Here is a 21105-nt window from a genome sequence, read left to right on the forward strand (position 1 = left end):
AATATTTGGAAACTAATCACCTACTAGCAATCTGGCTTCCGCCCGCTTCATTGTACGGAGACAGCCCTGCTAGACCTTAAGACGAACTGAAGGATAATGGGAAAACAGCTATGTTACTTCTCCTGGACCTATCTGCAGCCTTCGACCTGGTGGATCATGCAGTCTTATGTAATCACCTCAGGTTGGTTGCCCATTTCTCAGGGAAGGCCATAGTTTGGGTCCAATCCTTTCTAGCTAACCGCACAATGAGAGTCTTTTCCTCTTCAGCCTCCGCTGACCCTATTCAAATGTCTTGCGAGTACCTCAGGGAACCAGTGTCTCACCCACAATGTATAACATTTTTACTAAGCCTTTGTTTGATAAATTGGACAGACTGGGTGTCACCTATGCAAATTATGCAGAAGACACCCAGATCCTCATCCCCTTTCGGGCAATTTTCTTGAGGACACAGCCTTAGTAAATAAGATATACCTCCTCATTCAGGCATGGATGGCATCCCACGGCCTCTGCCTAAATGACGATAAAACCGAGATACTGATCCTAGGCTCTGAAACTAACCTAAAAAAACTTAGCCCTAGCTACATCTCCTTCAACATTGACAACAATCTCATCAAGGTAATGCCTGTTGTTAAAACTCTAGGTTTTCACCTTCAATCCACACTCACCCTTAAGAAACAAGTCAACTCACTTGCATCTACAACAGCCTACACCTGCAATCCCATCCGAGCCTGCAGGCCATTTCTCTCGGTCACTAGCTGTATTACCCTGGCCAATGCTCTCATAATGTCCAGATTAGATTATTATAATGCCCTGTACTCAGGTGCCAATAAATATGTTACGGATACAATTCAAAGATTGCTAAATAATGCCCTAAGAGCAGCTTTGAATATCCCTAAAATAGAGCACATTTTTAAATTTAGAAGAGATGTCCACTGGTTAAAAATAAACAACAGGATCTTCCTTAAAACATTCTCGCTCACCTCTAAATAGGGATGTAACGGTATAACGGTATACCGTTAAAGATACCCTGAACCACTTAATTGAACAATAATAACCGTCACATTGTTTATACCGGTAGACCGTTTATACCATTAAGTGTGCTTTTCAATCTGATTTGTAAAGGCTGCAGTAAGCAAGTGCTGCGCAGTCTTGGTCTTGCACTGTTGGATGTGCCATCTGCAAAGTAGTTTCAGATGGAGCAGTTTTTAATGCCATTCCATAAACCACATGTGCTTGACACAAAATCAATATGTTAGCAATAGGAAGAATAAATACAGTGCCAAGAAGGAAAAAGGTTTATTTTGGGTTGGCGGCTTTGCGGTTTATATATTTATAATGGATAATGTTTGCTAAACGTATGACAATGGGGGATTTCCCTGGCTCTATCATTGAATTTACATATAAGTCACACTGTGAAATTCACTAATCTCTGTGGGTATTCCCTGCTGCCATACCAAAGGGTAACATGTTCATGATTACTGAACACCTTTTGGCCCGCAAGTAAACTAAAGGCTGTAACGTAAAGAGAGAGTGCGTGTGTGTGTGTATGTGTGTGTGTATGCGCACAAGCGTATACTACCATCAGCCTCCATTGATCTGTGGCATGCAGGTTATCAAGATGGCAACATGTTCATCTTCACCAGTAGCCAGTGGGGGAGCTAAAAGCCTAAATTACCACTTAAGAAAAGCTATTCAGTTTACTTTGCCAGTCGCAGCAGGGCTCCCCACCCCCCCTCCTCCTCTCCACACGTGTGTTTGTGTTTGGTGGAAGCAAGGGGTGGCATTTAAGTGGAAAGTATGTTGAAAAGCCCAATTCTGGCCCTGGGTGCCTGATTTTGTTTGTGTTGATAAATCTGACAATTTATGACATTTTAGAAAATATTTGTTAAGATTAGTTAACTCCATCTGCTATACCGCGATAACCATGATATACCGTCATTTGGCAAGAAGGTTATCGTACCATCATAAAACTAATACCGTGACACCCCTACCTCTAAGTGCCTGAACAACTTAGCACCTCCATACCTTTCTGAAAGAATAAATAGGAGAACTGCTACCCGCCTTATGAGATCCACCAATGCCCACACTCTAGAGATCCCCAGATTCAAATGAGCCACAGCTGGCGGACCAGCGTTCCAGTCAAAGCAGCGTAATCATGGAATGCTCTCCCATCAGAACTCAGAATGGAACAACCTTACCCTAAATTTAGACGTAATGTACTCAAATGGCTACGAACAAATGACTCATAACCTGCTCAACCCGTACCTAGACTGTAACCCTTTTCCTGATACATGTTACGCTCTATCACACTCTTCGTATTTTCTACTGACTATACCTATCGACTGCAATATGTATTACTTAATATGTGAGCACTAGCTTCCACCACTATACTGTAACTGGAAGTGGCAGTAATTATATATTTCTGGTATGTATGTATATGCACTTGACAAGCTCTGTAACTAAGCATTACGTTTACTTGTACTGTTGCGCCCAGCTACCTAAGGTTTTGGTGCGCATTAGCAAATAAGTAAACAAACAAACAGACATTTTTAAGTGCAGGTAGGCAGTACGGCCAGATGTGTTAGGGATGCGACCTTGATGAATGAAGTGCTAGAGTGGAGGCACAGAAAGTGAGGAACAGAGTCAAATTAGAGACGAGGGAAAATGTTAGCTAAAAGGCAATTGAGAGGTAGATTAAGAGGGTAACTCAAAGACCAGGAGGCAGGCTTTTAGTTTGGTTTTGTACAAATGTGTGTCTCCTCTGGGAGAAGAGAATTCCATGTAAGTGGAGCAAGAAGTGAGAAAGAGCGGAAGTGATAGGAAGCAACTGGAGGATGAGGTTCCACAAGGGTAATCAAGGAGGCAGACTGAAGCTTCCCAGAAGGCTTGTAGAGTTGGATAGAGGAGGATAGATATCTTGGTGCCTTACCGTGGATAAATTTGTGAACCAGGATAAGACATTTTAATCTGGCACTCTGTCGTCAGCCATCCAGCCTGGTGACGGTACGAGGAAGTAGGTGTGAAGTGAGATTGTTCCAAGAGAGTGCTGGCGAGAAGTTAGTGATCTTTTCAAGACATCAGAATCATAGTTTGGGAGGCCAAACTGGGCACAGGGGTCAAGTTTAGAGAAGACAAGATTTTTAAAGAAATATTTGGCGGTGTTGAACAAAGGGGGTGCCTGAGTTTCCTAATATGTAGGCAGTTGAGGTGAGACACCATTGCAGTTTTGGAGATTAAAGTAGAGGAGGTGTGAGAAGGGTCATAGATGGCACTGAGGCTTCTAGCTAAAGAAGAGTAGGTAGGATATGCAGGGGAAGTATAGAGAGAGTATTTGGCAGGAAAGCAAAGAAACTCTGTTTTGGTAGACTTTAACATCTGAGAGTGCTAAGCTATACAATATTTAGTGGCAGAGAGACAGTTGGAAATTGTGATAGCAAGATCTGGAAAAGAGAAGAAGAATTGGGTGTCATCTGAGAAAAGTTGGTACGAGAACCCAAAGGAGGAGATTAGTTCCCCAAGAGCAGTGGTGTAGAGAATAAAGAGGAGAGAACCCAAGACAGATCCTTGTGAAACACCAACAGTTTGAGGAGTGAGTTGGGAGGTGTTGTCGGCCAAGCGACAGTGAATTGGTGAGGGACCAGGTAGGATTCAATCCAGGCAAAAGGTTGGTCACATATCCATAGCCAAAAGAAAGTATTAAGGAGATCAGAGTGATCCACAGTGTCAAAGGCAGCAGACAGGAGAAGGAGAATTAGGAAAGAGGATAGGTTGGAATACTTATCAGAGGTGATGAAGTTTGAGACATTCATAAGAGCAGTTTCCTTGGAGTGACAGCAGTGCAATCCTGCTTATAAGGGATCTAGAAAGTTGTGGATATCTAAGAAATTTGTAAGAAGGTTGAACACAATCCTTTCAAGCATTTTAGAGTAGTTCTGAAAAAGAGACAAAGGGCGAAAGTTAGCTGGTAGGTTTGTGTCAATCCCTTGGTTTTTAAAGCAAGGGATTACTGTGTCCATTTTCATAATAGAGGCAAAGCAAGCAGCGTCTAAGGAAATGTTGAAGAGTTCAGTGAGGTGAGAGGCCACTAAAGTGGCAATAAGCTTCACTAAATGAGGAGCAGAGGGTCTGATTGGGCACAGGAGGGGTTAGCCTTCATCGTAGAGATGGGACAGCTTCAGTATTAGTGTGACTAAAGTAGGAAATGGAGGTGGAGGATGATGGTAGAGTAGGCACAGTGTAGAACCTTGGAGGAGGGAGTGTGAGAAAGGTTAGGATATAGTCTCTAATGTTTTACATTTTTGCAGTAAAGTATTCAGCTAGGCCATTAGCTGTCAGAGTTCATTCTATATGGGTGATACACATTGTTCAGTGTTTTAAAGGCAATTGACAGGGTTCAATGGCCATGCTGGTATTTCAGTGGACCTGGCCTACCTTGCATCTTCAGTAGGTATCAATATCAGGTACTCCTTGCATCCTTAGGCTCCTGTTTTCTCTTCCAGAATGCCAAAATCGAACATGATTTTGTAGTAGTTGTGCAAATTTCTAGGGAAGTCTTTTGTTTTTTTATATTACTTTTGCAAATTACCTCCTCAATGATACTGCATGTGCACAGTACAATCACCTTTAAAGGTAAGGCCTTTTGTGGTCGGAGTTGTGGTCGGATGATGGCTTTGGTGTTGGAAGAAATTTAGAGAATGTTGGAGTTGTTATCCAAGATAGTGTGCAGAGAAGGCCCCTTCCTGATATGTCCAATGACATTAGGCAGAATGCGAGCTCTGGTGGTGCTTGTTGAGGAGGAGCAGAAAATGAGTCTCCTCAATATGGCATCCATGCATTTATGTTGGCTAACAGTACACTTGAATCTGTTCTTTTGTGGACTCCAGTGTTCCAGCTAATAGTGACATACAGTTTGCATGGAAAATGGGGTATGGATTGTCAGTGGACAATCTAGTCAAGAGATGATTGTTTTGGAGGAAATTAGCAGAGATGAATTAATGCCCTCCCAGTAAGACAGATGTGCTGAATTAGTACATAAGCCTATAGTCCAAATGTCCAGATCTGATGGTAAATCAAGACTGCTAAGTAGGCCACAGAAAAATGAAGGTGCAGAAGGCCTAATATCCCTCAGCTATTCAAAGTCAATGCATAGATGAAAGTGGCTGACTGCATTAACATATTAATTTATATACTGCTTGATGGGTTTATGCATGAATGTAAATGAGTCATTAGCGACACCTATGATAGAAAACCCGAGCAATGGGAAAATAAGGGAGAGTAAACAAAGTAGTTCTGAAGCGGTCAATAGCATTCAATTGAATGTATTGTTGAATGTGCAAAACGAAATACACATTGAGAATCAACCTAAGCCAACAGACCAACTGTTATTACAGACAGCATTATCACGGCCACCTACTTTTATCTTGGATGTCCCCAGCGACAAGGTTAATGATGTATTGAGAAATACACATACTGAGGAACCAGGCGGTTTTGACCTGGATCCGATATCATTAAATGGACACATTTTAAAAATAGCACTACTCAATACTACTCATTGGGTAAATCAGCTATTGATATTGACATCCATGATTAGATTCTTGAGAAGGATGCTGACATGATGGCAATAACAGAAACGTGGCTCAAGGACTCGAGTGGACCTATCATTGATTTGTCTACCTCAAAGGGTTATACATTTTTCGGGCAGAATAGAGAACAGGAACGTAGGGGGGGGGGTTGTGCTTATAGCCAAAGAGGAATTAGGTATTCTGTGAGGCTAAGAACCTCAGGGTCCTCTTAGACTCGACACTCTCCTTTTCTCCTCACATCTCTGATGTCTCTAAGAAGTCAAACTACCAACTGCACCTCCTCAGAGGTATTCCTCCTTTCCTCTCCTTCCCCCAAAAGCTCAATGTCTCTAGAGCTCTGGTTCTTTCTAGGCTGGACTACTGCAACAGACTCTTTCTAAATCTGCCTGCTCCTACTCTCTGCCCTCTGCAACTCATCCAGAACAGGACTGCCAAACTTGTCTGTGGCCTCAAGCCCAGGAATCGTATCTCTTCAGCACTGAAATCTCTGCATTGGCTCGAAGGACTTCTGGGGCCGGGTTCCTCAATACCTCCGACTCTGTCTTTGTAAATACCTTCCTACTCGAGCTCTTTGCCCCTCTACCTCCAACTCCCTCAGGGTCAGTCACTTCTTCAAGCAACAAGTTGGTTGTAGTTCTCTTTCTTCGGATGGGGCCTCCCTCTGGAACAGCCTCCCTGCCGTTCTGAAACTTAAGGGGAACCATTGCTGCTTCCGGAATCACCTCAAGACCTTCCTCTTTGCTTCTGCCTTCTCTCTTCCTCTCTCCTGCTTATTTCCTGTCTGATACTGCACTGGTCGCCTGTCTACCCTCTGATTTTGGGCCCAGGTCCCTGCCCACCCAGTTGCACCTCGCACTGCATCCTGGCAACTCTTGCACTTGGGTCTGTATCTGTAACCCTACAGTCCCCCTACCTGCACTTTTGGACACCTGCTGTCTGCACTTACACTTGCACCTGCCACCTGCTGGTCACGCTTCTTTTAATTGTTTTGATCCCATGTAAAGCACTCCTCCCTCCCCTTCCCCTGGCACTTTTCCCCTCCCCTGTACTTGCGCAATCTCAATGTCACTTGGCCTAGTAAGATCGTTGTCTCTGTCCTCTCTCTGTTCCCCCTTCCTTGCCTCGTCGCGCTTTGAAACACTTGTGTATAGGTGCGGTACAAATGCCATATCATATCAAATTTGTAGATCACCTATGATTTGTAAAGGCTATGAGATCTTACATTTAAAAATTACTTACTCCAGGTAAAATGTACCAATACTATAGTGGTGTATCGGCTGCCCAATGAGATGCCAAAATGTAATGAGGAACCAATAGGTATTTTAGCAGGGTTAAATAAACCTAATGGCTCTACCCTTTTGATGGGGGATCTTAATAGGTGGAGGGGAAACAATGTTCACAAATAGTCTCTTTCTTTCAAGCAAAACTTACAAAATATTGAGGTTGTTATCCACAATAGTGAGCCAAAACATATTAAGGGAAATATCCTGGACTGGGTTGCCTCTACAAATCTACAGATTAGTCCCATTATTACAGGGTCTTGTGTATGGTTCGATTTTCTTTTTAAATTAACGTTCAGATTTAACTGCCAGGGAAGCAGGCCTGGCAATGTAATCTGCCTAAAAGAGTTATAAGAAGGAATTTTAAAAAAATAAGTCAAGAAGATCTAGTTAAATGCATGGATTACATCATGGAAACAACTACAGATCTTGATTCTCCGCACATATTGGCTGCAAGATATGATAGTGACCTGGAGGAAATGTTAAATAGAATAGTATCTATGAAGACAAAGATTGACGGGGATCGGGTGAACCATCGCAATTGGTTCTCCCCTGAGCTAACTAAGCTTAAACAGGCGAATAGGAAGGCAGAACACATTTGGAGTAAAAATAAAACTTAGGGAAAAATATTTAAAAACGGTATAAAGTAGGGATATATGAAGCAAATAACAATAGCCCTCATTCTGAGATTGGTGGTAGTCATGGCGCTATTTGCGGCATGACTGCCTCCAATAACGGGTCCGGCACCGGTGTTGTTCAATTGGGACTTACCGGTGTAGTCCGACCCTAGTGGGACCGGTAAGTCCCCATTGAACAAACCATTCCCCATTCTCATTTGAGCCCCTATAGGGCTCAATGGGAATGGGGAGGGCGCTAATAACGGGCTCGCGACTTGCAAGCTCGTTATTAGCGCCCTGGTCCCTTAGCGGGACCCATAAGGGACGTGTGGTCAGACCACATGTTCCTTAGGGTTCCCTCTATGGGACCTCGGAATAGGGCAGTAAGGGATTACCGGCACCGGTCTCCTTAACGGTGGCCTCTATCCATTACCACCCTACTCGTAATGAGGCCCAATGTCTTCAACTGAGAAATTGAAAACTCTGGTAATAATACTAAAAAGCCTTTGAGATTCTGAGAAATCTGGAGAAGCCTCATTTAAAATCGGATTAACACCCTACCCGCCTACAAATGAGGATGGCAAAATAATATAGCATGCTTTTGCTGATAAAATGACTGGGGCATATGCTAGGATTGCTTTAGAATATGCCTCAGTTGTGCTACCTGAGACGGGTATGACAACCACGGTAGAGAATTCCCTGATGTTTAGTTTTTCTCCCATTTCAGTTACAGATATGGAGAAAACACAAGAAGATGCGCCCGACATCTTGTCCGGGTGACACTATCACTGCTAAAATAGTTTTGAACAATATTTGCTCTTTTGTACCTTTTTTTGCACGTTTTACCAATGATACCTATTTCCATAAAACAATCCCTGACAGTATTTAGAATCTAGTTGTTACACCATTGTTGAATAAAGCAGAAGAAGACCCTAAAGATGCTAATAATTTTAGAACTATTACGAATTACACCCCAGACAGTCTGGTTTTAGATTTAATCACGGAACAGAAAGCGCGTTACTGGATCTTCAAACACAGATGTTAGATATCATTGATAGGAGCAGTACAGGGTTGTTGCTGCTTCATTTATTGGTAGCATTCAACCTCCTTGACCACAGAACGCTTCTGACAACATTATCTACTACAGGGCAGTGCTCGGAGGAAGCTCTCAAGTGGATTGAGTTGTTCCTCTCAAATAGGAAGTCAAGAGTGTGTTGGGGATAGGCTTCCTCCACTCATAGAACATCCACTTGTGGAGTCACCCAGGATGCATGCCTGTCCCCAGCTCTTTTCAATGTTTACATCCGACCATTGTGTAACATTCTTGAATGCTAGAAAGGAACTTCACTGGTTGCCTGTTGCATCCAGGATTCTTTTCAAGGTCATGAACTTGACACATAAATGTCTATTCGGATCTGCACCTTCATATCTCAAGGAAAGCGTTACTCTGCAACCACATGGGAGAGTTACCTGATCCAGTGATACGTGTTGGTTCATATGCCCTAAGGCAAAGAGAACAAGAGCGAAAGGATGTTCCTTCACCGTTCAGGGTTCAATTGCCTGGAATGGGCTGCCAACTTAATTGCGGAGGGAGTGGAGTCTCCTCAATCTTGGCTAAAGGTTAAAAACAATGCTATTTAACTGAAACTGCCCTATCCCTGTTATGACCTGATAAGACTAATTTGTTTTGTACTTTACTGTTGTCTGTCCTCTTGATGTGCACCCTGATGTCTGCGGGTGAGTCACATAAGAAATAAACAAATAAACATAATAAATGGTAGGAATGTACCCATACTGAACTGTTGTCTGTGGTTCCTTTCTACAGCATGTTGTGTACTTCCATCTACAATGACTGGCACATTCAGGAATTCATGCATATTCTTTGTGTAGTATATCTTTTCTAACAGGTAAAGCAAGCAACACCTGCCCTCATTACTCCTCTTTCTGAAAACGTTCTATGTATGTTTAGTTTGGTAAAGGTGTGCCAAGCCAGACCTCCAACTTCTAAGTAATGTTGTGGTGTTAACACCCGATCTGGTGTGCTGGATCAGCTGTTAAGGCCATTAGCACCCCGGGTTACCAAAGCGAAAACCCGGGGTTCTAAAAAAAACATCCTTTCCCAAGATGGCCGCCATGGAAAGGGAAGTGGTGCTCTGTACGGAGCCCCTCTTCCCTTTCCATGGTGGCCAACCGTAGCACTCAGGACGGTGGGGAGCTGCTGCAGGCAGCGGCCAGTGCTGCCGCCACCAAATGGTATTTGGAGGGAAGCAGGGTTTGGGGTATATTTTAAAAAAATGAAAATGGTGGCCCGCGGCCGGCAGGCAGCCTGCAGGTTTGTAGAACACGGGCTTAGATCAGAGATTTCAGCCCGCGTTCTGAAAAATCTGATTGGCTGCACCCCCCCACCCTGGGTGCTAATGGAACTGTTAAAACAAGAGTGTGCTTGTAATGAGATTTTATTGTTTTTTCTTTTTCTAAATTCAGCACATAACAAAGATCTGCAGTTTCTGTTTTCCCAACCTGAGTTTGCAGTTTAATCATATCAGCTTCTATTTTCATGTTCGAGTTATTTAATTCCTTGATCTCTTCATCCAAATGTCGGATGTCTTCATCACCGTCAACCCCTGAAACAAAATCCACAAAAGTCATTGTTAAACATATTGAGAACCACAGTGAACTGTTTACGGCAGTCTAATTGGAAATCCAAGGATACAATCCAAAGGATAAATTGACAGAGTGCCATAGTAGCACTAGACCTTATGGCGGTGGTCCCTAATAAATGCTGTGCTCGGACACAGCCCTTTAGTGACTAAAGGATGAACACACCAGGTGGCCTACGTCTTTGATATTTTCTTTGGACAAAGAAACCATACCCTATTAATTGGGTGCCTCCAAACTAGGCAAGTATTTTGCGTTATAATCTGAGGACAGGCGACCACACTCTAATGATTCCTGACTACAATTCAGCCTCTTATCCTATGCATTTGTGGGTGTGACCTCTTAAACTCAAAATGTGAAGTGCACTAAGGAAAACTGTCAGTAAATAATTAACAGCAATTCTCCCTCTCATCTACTTAAATAATATGTTTTCATTCTCACCACTTGAGATTGAGACACACGTAGTATAGACATGTTAGGTTTTATGCTTAACATTTTGTACATGGGATTAAAAACAAAATTATTATTGTGTTGACTGAGATTTATAAAGCGATTTATAAAGCGCAAACATAGCTGGGAAGCAACAGAACACTGTACCAGGGCGACACATCCATCGTCTGTATGTAGGGGGGAGTAGAGGAGCTTGAATAGGTAGCGTGAGTAGGAGAGAGGGTAACTCCAGATTGGGAGAAAGTGTAGAGTGGAGCGATCAGTGATTGCCAAGATTTCATCTGAAGAGTAGGTTCTTAAGGTCCTTCTTAAAATGGAGGATGGCGGGGGCCAGCTTTATCTGTGTTGGTATATTGTTCTGGAGACAGACAGCGCAGCAGCCATAGGCCTGTTTCCTGTTTTATTCCCCATCTCCCAGTTCTTTTGTTCCAGTCTGGAGATGCTGTGTTGATTGGCCAAGTAGAATGGTTTTTTGTTTGTGACTGCTTTGTAAATGATGCAGGCAGTTTTGCACATGATGTGCGCTTGAAGGGGTAGTCAGTGCAACTCCTTGAGGATGGAGTGACGTGGCTGTGTTTTCTCAGTCCTGTGATGAAGGATGCTTCAGAAGACCCAACGTTGCACCTGGGACCCCGATGAGTAGGACATCACCACTGTTCAGGCGGGAGGAGACTACAGCTTAGACAACTGTTCTTAAACTTAGGGTAGTGATGAAAGGCTTTACTTTGTGGTGGAGCGTAAGCTGGTACCGTGCTATTTGAGTCCGATCAGTGATTTGTGTTTTAATTGAAAGGTCACAGTCGATTCTAAAGTCAAGATTCTAAAGTCAAGAGATTTTGCACTGTGGAGAGTTGAGGCATTCATGACAATCTGACAATTCTGGGCTTACACATGCTTGGTGGGGGTTTCCTAGGAGAATACATTCGGTCTTCGTAGCATTGAGCTTCAGGTAGGCACACCCAGACTTGGATGAGAAAGAGACAGTGCTTGAGTCGATGGACCTCCACAAACCTCTGTCCTTGCAGCATTTTCTCTTCACCACTGCCAAATTAACAAACCTTGTACAACCACCTCAGATGTTTTTTTTTTACAAACGGTTTTCTGGTCCTTAATCTACTCCATTATCTTAAAGAGATACCCACATCGTTTTGACTATATCAAACTAGGACCCTCGATTAAGATGCATCTATGTATCTCTAACACTATGACACATTATATGGCAATGATATGTAATGTGTCCAGATTCAGTCGCCCCTCACCCAATGATGGCCTGCTCGAAGTCATTTGCACCCCCCCTACCCTCACACCCTCATAACGACTGTGACAAGTACTGCTCAGCTTCTTCTTCAACAGAAAGACAGTTAATGACAGAGCGACTGCTTGTCAAAAGGTTTACGTTGTAAAATGGTGGTTGCAGTGGCATCTGGGACAAAGGAGAGCCAGTTAAAAGACACGGGTCCTGATTCGCAGAAGCATTTTATAGAGGCGCGATCGCCTTGGAAAAGGCTCTGTCAATCAGGACCGTTAGGTCTGCTGTACAGTTCCTGCTGGAGTACGGCTCAGGGCTCCTGTAGCCTCCATTCTAGCAGCGCCGAGAACGCACCTTTGCTAAAATATGCGTGCATGAAAATCTTTGTGCTGTGCAGCTAACGAGTTTGGTGGATTTTCTCCCGGGATTTTCGCTTGTGGTAATGACTGTTTTCGCAGGGGGAAACGTGATCTTCTCTGCAGTGCAAAGAGTTAACCATGCCTCTGGCAGTAAAGCATGCAGATTTCATGAAACGTAACATGCACTATTTCAAAACGATCTGCCTGACATGCTTTGTCTCTGTTCACAAAATGCATGTCCATCCCTGTGTGGATGATTATATCATTGGAAGTGGTACAGTAACGGGCCAGACCGCTGTCATGGCATTATGGATAATGCAGAAACGGGTCTGCCGTTTTTCGTCTCTTTGGAGGTCCCCAGCGCATTTTTTCCCTTAAGGGATGGGCTGCACTAGCTCGCGCACCCCTGCCCTTAAGGGACCACATGCTTTTAATGTGCTGCGGTGGGGGAGGGGATGTTCAAATCTGTACCTTCAGGTACATATGTGTGCAAATCCTGTGCAGCCCTCTAACTTGTAGTCATGCGTTACTATTGGCCTACACACGGCATGTGATCATGACTTACATGCAGGCGCTATGGAAAGGCTCCCTCTTTTAATCGAGCAACACAGGACGAGGACATACAAAGGGCGTGGGCAGATTGGTGCTGAAATCATATTTTGGGTTCTTTCCAGAAAACCATAGTTAGCACCCAAGTCCTCTTCCCACGTCCTTGGAGGCATGCAGCACTCCTGAGGGAACTCCATTAGCAGTACAGCGGTTAAACCCGTAAGAGCCTAGGACGTGACCACCCGCATCCTCAGCTTGCCCTATGGAATGCCACAGATGTGACAGTTCACACCCATGCTCCCTTGGCTCATTCACCAATTCACTCACACGGCATTCCAGAGGCAAGACTGTTCTTCTCTGCCGACTGCATTACACTGTGTGGTCCTGGGCGGGCCTGGTGAAGCAGCAACCCGCCTGGGCGCATTCATTTGCCCAGATCAGCGAAAGCAGGACCGTTAGAAAAACAGGCCAAATTGCCAGCCTTCCTTTAAGGTTAAATGCCCCTGGATTCACCGGAAAGGAAATCTCTACACATAGAAATGCATTCCAACGTTCCCAAAGAAAGTATTTTGTGCTGATTTGAGACTGAACCTTTCATTGGCCCTCATTCTGAGTAGGGCGGTAAGGGATAACGGGCACCGGTAAGGAGACCGGTGCCGATAATCCCTTACTGCCCTACTACGAGGTCCCTTAGCGGGTCCCAGGTGTTAAGGACGGGACCCGTTAAGGGACCTGGGCGCAAATAACGGGCTTGGCATACACCGGCCCGTTATTTGCACCCTCCCCATTCCCATTGAGCCCCATGGGGGCTCAAATGGGAATGGGGAATGGTTTGGTAAATGGGGATTTACCGGTCCCGCCCGGGTCGGACAACACCAATAAGTCCCCATTGAACCAAACCAGAGTCGCTACCGGTACGGGAGGCAGTTATGGCGCAAATAGTGCCATGACTACCACCGGACTCGGAATGAGGGCCATTGTGAGGCTGCTCACTGGAGGTTCCATTGCAAACAAACAGCCATCAAACCAGATCTGGCAGCATTTTGGGCCTGAGTCACAGAAGCCTTTTATAATGGTGCAGTCCCATTGGAAAACTCTCTGTGATTCAGGCCTTCATGTTTTTTAGAACCATTTGTTGTCCTCCCCCTTTAAATTATTGATTTATGCTCTAAGTTGTCCCTAAACCTTTCAATGGTGCCTGCACTTAATTTTTTTAATATGTATACAAGTCTGTGTACCACCATTAAACTGTATTGAATGAGATTAAATACATCACTGATCTGCCCACTCTGCTGACTCGTGTATTTGCATTTTCTATATTTTATTGTTTTTTAAAGTGCTTTCAACAAAGTGCTGGACAACAAATTAACGACGCTACCAATAAGCGAGGAAGGCAAGGATACAATAATCAATGCATGGAAGAGAAGGAATTTAGAGTGACGGTGGCAGAAACTGAGATGCTGGACGAGATGGAAATACAGAAACATTATGGCAAGACCTACTAGACAGGGTTAAGGCACAAGGAGTGAAAAAGAGCAAAAGCGGGACTGAGCACAGGGCTGGGGGTTTTAGGAATAGCGAGGAGAAGTTGAGATTGAGAATGTACAATTTAAGAGGTCTGTAGATAGAGAACCGGGATGATAGGTAGGAGCAAGGCCATGCATGCATTGGAACAGAATACAGAGTAAATGAAAAAGTAGACAATAGTCAAAAGAAAGCCACGAAAGTGATAGAAGAGAGGAAAGGACAGAAGTATGAGGAGCTAGTACAAAGAGAAGGTGCATGGCGGATTTAAAGACAGGGTGCCTGGGAGCAAGTTGACAAGAGGAAGTCTGAAAGGGTAGAGCAATAATCTAGATGAGAGAAGAGGAGGGAAGGCCTGTGCAATACCATCCAACACTTTAAGAGCATCGTGGCCACATGGAGGATGCAACACCAGAGGTAAGCCCTTGCTGGGCTTCCTTTGTAGCGGTGGAACGCTGTTTCCAGCCCAATCATGGCTGCCTTTGCGGCTTTAGGAATCTTGATGCCTTAACTTGCCTGAAGCCCTGCCTCTGCCTATAGCAGATTGGCCGGAACTTTGTTCTTCAACTGTCCATGTCGGGAGCCGGCGGGCAAAGGTGACCCCCTCCAAGGGCTCATTTAAGGGCCATGTCCCCTGATGTCTGGGCCTGTACAATACCATCCTACACTTTTAAGAGCATCGTGGCCACGAGGAGGATGCAACACCAGAGGTAAGCCCTTGCTGGGCTTCCTTTGTAACGCAGGGCGCTGTTTCCAGCTCCATCATGGCTGCTTTTGCGGGTTTAGGAACCTTGATGCCTTAACTTGCCTGAAGCCCTGCATTCCCCTATTGCGTATTGGCCGGAACTTTGTTCTTCAACTGTTCATGTCGGAAGCCGGCGAGCAAAGCTCACCCCCTCCAAGGGCTCATTTAAGGGCCATGTCCCCTGCTGTCTGGGTCTGTACTATACCATCCTTCACTTTAAGAACATCCTGGCCACGAGGAGGATGCAATACCAGAGGTAAGCGCTTGCTGGGCTTCCATTGTAATGGTGGGTCACTGTTTCCAGCTCCATCATGGCCGATGTCCTGGCTTTAGGAATCTTGATGCCTTAACTTGCCTGAAGCCCGGCTCCGGCTATTGCAGATTGGCCAGGGCTTTTTTTTGTAACTTCACATGTTGGGAGCTGGCACGTGAAGCTGGCCCCTCCCAAGGTCCCCATTTAAGGGCCATGTCCCCTCCTCTCTGGGCCTGTGCAGGCACAGACGGCACCACAGAGCCACCTTTCCATGTATCCATACTTGCTGATGTCTAACACCACCATTACTCCTCACAAGGTTCCTGTTCTTTCTGATGTGCTGCACTGGTTTACCTCCACTCCTTAAGGTAAGGAGGCGGCTGTCAGTGGATTGCCATTATCAGCCTGTTCTGTGTTTTTTGCCTGTAACCCTTTGACTGAAACTCTCCTTTCTTGACTTTCTGACCTTTTGTTTTCCTTGCAATCCCTTGGAGCCTGTGGTGCACCCTCCCTGTGGTGACCTAGCAGCATTATGCTGCCTACATAACGCACTATTCTTGTAACCCACCTGATAACTCACTATGCTTGTAACCCACCTGATGTAACTTAGCAGCTCTGCTTTATTGACACTCTCAGCCCTGCGCTGCATTGTGTACCTAGCCCACCTGGTACCACCGGATTGACACTCGCAGCCCTGTGCTGTATTTTGTACGTAGATCACCTGGTACCACCGGATTGACACCCTCAGCCCTGTGCTGTATTTTGAACATAGCCCATCTGGTACCACCAGATTGACACTGTCAGCCCTGTGCTGTATTTCGTACCTAGCCCAACTGGTACCACCAGATTGACACTTGCAGCCCTGTGCTGTATTTTGTATCTTACCCACCTGGTACCACTGGATTGACACCCTCAACCCTGTGCTGTATTTTGTACATAGCCCACTTGGTACCACTGGATTGACACTTGCAGCCCTGTGCTGTATTTTGTACCTAGTCCACCTGTTACCACTGGGTTGACACTTGCAGCCCTGTTCTGTATTGTGTACTTAGCCCACCTAGTACCACCGGAGTGACACTCTCAGCCCTGTGCTGTGCTCCCTATTTGTACCTGTCTATTTGATGTAGCCCCACGTACAAGGAGGTGAGGCTTTCCCATTTTGTGCACCCATCTTAATGTTACATTTTACCTATTTTTACCTGCATACTGATGTAGCCCCGTGCACCATGTGGTGATGCATTCCAATGTTGTGTTTTTACCTACTTGTACCTGCACACTTGATGTGGCCCCTACACCATGAGGCAAGGCTTTCCCAAATTGTGCTTCTTCATTTCCAGCTGTGTGCTGTGTTTGAACCTTTTCAATAGCACTTTATGTTCCATTCTCTTCACTCCCGCCTTAGCATTGCTCCTTCGACCCTGTCCTGCACTTCCCCACCTCCCCCCTGCTTTTCAGGTTACAGCACTTGCACGATCCAAATGTCTCAAGGCCTAGTAGGAACGTTTTTGTATTGTTTTTTTTTACCATCCCTGTTCCTCCCTGAACTGCACTTCACCTCCCAAATGTCTCAGGGAGGATAGCTCAGTGGCAACGTGCTCGCCTTGGAAACAAGATGACACAGAGCAACTGCGTCCACGCTTAGAAACCTATGGTTATCAAGCGCGTTATAAATAACCTATCATATCATATCAATGCCTAGTAGCAACGTTATTGTTAGTTTTTCATCATCCCTGTTCCTCCCCCTCCTTTGGCTTGATGGGTCTTGAAACACTATTGCTGTATAGGCACATTCTAAATACCAATAAATAAATAAATAAATAAATAAATAAATAAATAAATAAATAAACAAATAAATAAATAAATACACAGGTAAGCAATTCAGCTGCATGAGAGGATAGAAAACCAAGCTTTGTAGATATTATACAGTTGGAAGCAACAAGAACATGAGATGTTGGAAATTTAAGGATTGAAATAAAGAGTAGAATCAAAAATAATGCTGAAATTGTGAGCAGAGGGAACAGAAGTGGAAAAAGAAAAGGGAGAAGGATGAAGTGGAAGCAGAATAGTTGAAGCAGGGAAAAAGAGAATGACAGTTTTCGAAGCATTGAGGCATGAAGAAAGTGAGAATGCACAAAATAATGGATAGCAATCAAACAGACAGTGAGAGTAGAATGTAGAGAGTTGGACAAGGTGGAACATGAAGTGCAGAGTGGCAGGAAAGACCAAATGAGGCGCCAATAGAAGACACAGGAGTAGCGTAAAGGGTAAAAAGGAGGGAACCATGAGCAGAGCCCTGGTGGACCCTATGTTGCTAAGAAAAACTCAAAGACTTGTGGCCTGTCCAAGAAATAGAAAAAGGTTTGATTGATCAGATAGCTAGATAATCCTGGAGAAGACAGAGCAGAAGGAAGAGTTGAGTAGGGTGGTTAGTTGGGCTTTGTATAGCTACAAGAAAATGAGCATCCTAGTTACTTTAGGAAATTCCTGTAGGACCTCGTGAGGACCAATCAGGACATGATAACACACATTTTAAAAGTCTTTGATAGTAACAGGCAGCTTAAGGTCCATCCCTGCAAATGTGCTTACTGAATATTTGTCAATAGGGGGTTGATCTCCAGCTATCCATTAATGTGGGTTCAGCCAGTTAGTGCATATATAGGGGCCGGCTATATAACAATGCTATGAATCAGGTAATAGTCTGCAAGAAAATGGTGGTACCGGATGTGAGTGTCTGTGCCTTTGTTTGTGTCTCTGTATCTTTTCTCTGTGCCAGGGTGCCTTACTAAATTAGCTCCAGTGGCTGCCACAGTGCAAACCTCCCTCTTCTGTAAATAAGGCATGCACCTTTCACTACCACAGTCCTTCCTCCAGCAAACCCCCAATCAGTTTTTGGTGTGTACTGCTTGAGAGCAGTGAATCTATGTACACAGATTCAGCTTTGTGATTCAGCCTAAACACAAAATGCAGGCGTTTTCTCCAAATGTGTATTCAGTACACATGCACATGAGTGGAGAAAACCAATATATGAACTGGATGAATTGCTTTTATCGAATTCTATGACCGTAATCTAGACTACCTCGGCAATCTATAACCCATAATCTATAATCCATACTTCCACAACCCATTTAACGGTTCCATCTGTTTACAACTTCATCCCAAATAACAAAATACATTTTAAACGACACCTGAATAACAAAACATTTAGATATTTTTTATTTTTATTATTTGGGGGGATCCTCAAGCCCGCCGTTTCTACAGCCTACCCACACCCCTTTTAATCCCTTACCCCACCCCCCATATATACTTTTACTGAGCAATTCGACTTTTTGTCGTTATTCAGGTGTCGTTCAAAATGTTTACATTGATGTATTTTCGTTATTAATACTGCATACCCATGTAACGAGCCAGCAGGCAGGTTGAACACTCTGAGCTGATCCATTTCGCATTATGATGTAGATAATATACATACACTGATATAAAATAAACAAATGTTGCTTTAACTCTTACCACCAGTTTCCTTCACTTTGATAGTCACCATTTCATCTGAGATTTTGCCTTTTTTTATGACTTGAGCATTCAGAGGACAGCCTGACAAACTGTAAAAATATATACATAGAATTACTATCACGAAAAAATAGAATATCTATACAGCATTGCAAACCCTGGACAGAGTAGCTTTACATCATTTCCCTGACTGACAAAAACAAAATACAAATGTAAAGGACCCTAGATAGTGGATTTCGAGTCTCCAAATCAGGTTTTACTTTAAAAGGGGATTGCAATTATACAGTCCTTATATCCTGGTTACACTGCGTTTAAAATATGGTCTCTGTAATAGGAGTCTGTGACCTTAGGCTCTGACAAGAATCTCATTAGAGAGCTTGAATGTGATAGGGGGCTGGCCCCCATTATCACAATCCCTTAACCACTTAAATGAGGAAGGAGGCGGAGCCTACAATGATTCCTCATGGGAATTCAGGATGAACATACTCACCCTTAGCACTTAAGGGGTTAAAGTAGGCTCCTGGCCCAGCTTTTGTGTCTCTTTGCATAGAGGGTGGTGCTGATCACGTGATAGGGGGATCATTCAGCATCTCTAGAACTCCTTTCTCTGTTTCTATGACCAAATTGCAACTCTAACGTACAGCCTGTAAATTAGTGTCAGAGCAGTCTGACCATTGCTATTAATGAAATATACAAACACACTCACTAAAGGAATACAGTGGCCTTTTTGTGCTCTATGGCCACTAAATGCAGATCGAATTTAATTTAATACATTTACGTCTCGGGAGGATAGCTCAAGGGCAGCGTGCTCGCCTTGAAAGCAAGACGACACGGAGCACCACAGGTTCGATCCCAGGGTCAGTGCTTAGAAACCTCTGGGTATTAAGCGCGTTATAAACAACCTATCATATCATATCATTCCTGTATACAGATCAGCAAGAACAAAGCAAACCGTTTTTCTCCCATGGAATCCACACGGGAGTCGCATACAAAAATTAACAACACATATCCTTTGTTTGGTCTTCTTTAAAATATGCACAAACATGTTCGCATGTGTTTTATTATGCTTGTCTCAATGTGGTATAAGTGGAGGCACTAATGTACAACACCATCGTCATATATTCAAGTCTGGTTACGTTGGGGATGAGTGGGAGATGGTACTTGTGTTTATGTATCCACCTCAGCTACTGGAATATTTGTGAGCACCAAAATCCAAACCAAGAGAAGGGGTATACAACCTTGTGATGCTCTCTTGTTTTCACGGGACTTTAAGAATGCAACTTAATCTGTTCTGTGCATTTAAACCTTAAGTCTGAGCTATCCTCCAACTCGGTTTCATGGTCTTCATCACACACTACTATTCAAATATTGAACAAAAACTGACAGACAACATTTGCCAAAAGAGATGAATAACATACTGGAGGCTTCCTTACAATTTCATGTTTTCAATGTGATGCAGCGGATGCTGTGAGACAGAAGGAAGGGACCCTCATATGAGAGGCCCATGGTTCAGAGGACTACCAGGAAATCTCTAAAGTTCTCCGTAGGCCAGCCCACCACTCAGCAGAACATTGGGGTCCAGGCAAAATAACATTCTGGGGTTTCACTTAAATCCGACGTGTTCACTCATACTTTTATATTAGACAATGATAATGCAAAGAGGTTATGATTCTGCGTGAATAGTAACATTGTGACTGGGCAGGGAGGCAATAACCCCGGGCACTTTTATAAATTCTCGTGTTACTCAAAGGTTGGTCCCCGATGAAGATACACTTTTTTTTACTCAAGAAAACCATAAAATTAGGGCACTGTTATGGGGGGACCACTGTGCTTCATCAGAGGTATTAGAAAGTACCCTGCAGCGTGCCTGGGGGTTCAAGTGGGATGGTGCCATGCTGTACCAAGTAAAGCTTCAACAATTCTATGAAAGAGAGCCCTTTTCACATGTGCTCGGTGATACGCTTCCTACCAGATAACCAACCATCAGTTCCAAAAGATCAAATTAAGAATCATTTATCTTCAACTCAGCTCCTCAAATATGATACTTTGCAATTCATGAATGCCTTGATAAGGACCCAGGAGAGTCGAAACACATGTCGGCTATAGAATAAGTATTGTTTGTTTAAAATCAAGAGAGTTTGCTTGTTACCATGAACCAAGACATCAATGTCTTAAATCAAAACTCACCCAGCACATGCGAAAAGGGCTCTCTTTTACAGAATTGTTGTTTTAGTTCATTCCTAAATGGCACTGGCATTTTATAATTATAATTGTTTTTTTATAACGCGCTTAATACCAAGGAGGGGTTTCTAAGCACGGGATCAGACTTCGAACC

The 21105-nt window shown here is 43.9% G+C and overlaps 1 protein-coding gene across 3 annotated transcripts in view; it reads right to left on the reverse strand.

Moving 5' to 3' along the window:
* The window catches only part of ST18 (ST18 C2H2C-type zinc finger transcription factor), a 683846-nt gene that overhangs the window by 27479 nt on the left and 635262 nt on the right, over window positions 1-21105 (reverse strand). For all 3 annotated transcript variants that reach the window (XM_069621036.1, XM_069621037.1, XM_069621035.1), the window contains exons 19-20: window positions 18774-18862; window positions 10000-10103 (exon numbers count right to left, since the gene is read on the reverse strand). In XM_069621036.1, coding sequence (XP_069477137.1) covers window positions 10000-10103; window positions 18774-18862 — 193 coding nt within the window. The remainder of the gene's footprint in view (window positions 1-9999; window positions 10104-18773; window positions 18863-21105) is intronic.

The sequence above is a fragment of the Ambystoma mexicanum genome, chromosome 5q (genome assembly GCF_040938575.1).
Source record: "Ambystoma mexicanum isolate Mex_15411 chromosome 5q, UKY_AmexF1_1, whole genome shotgun sequence".
NCBI classification, from domain to species: Eukaryota; Metazoa; Chordata; class Amphibia; order Caudata; family Ambystomatidae; genus Ambystoma; species Ambystoma mexicanum.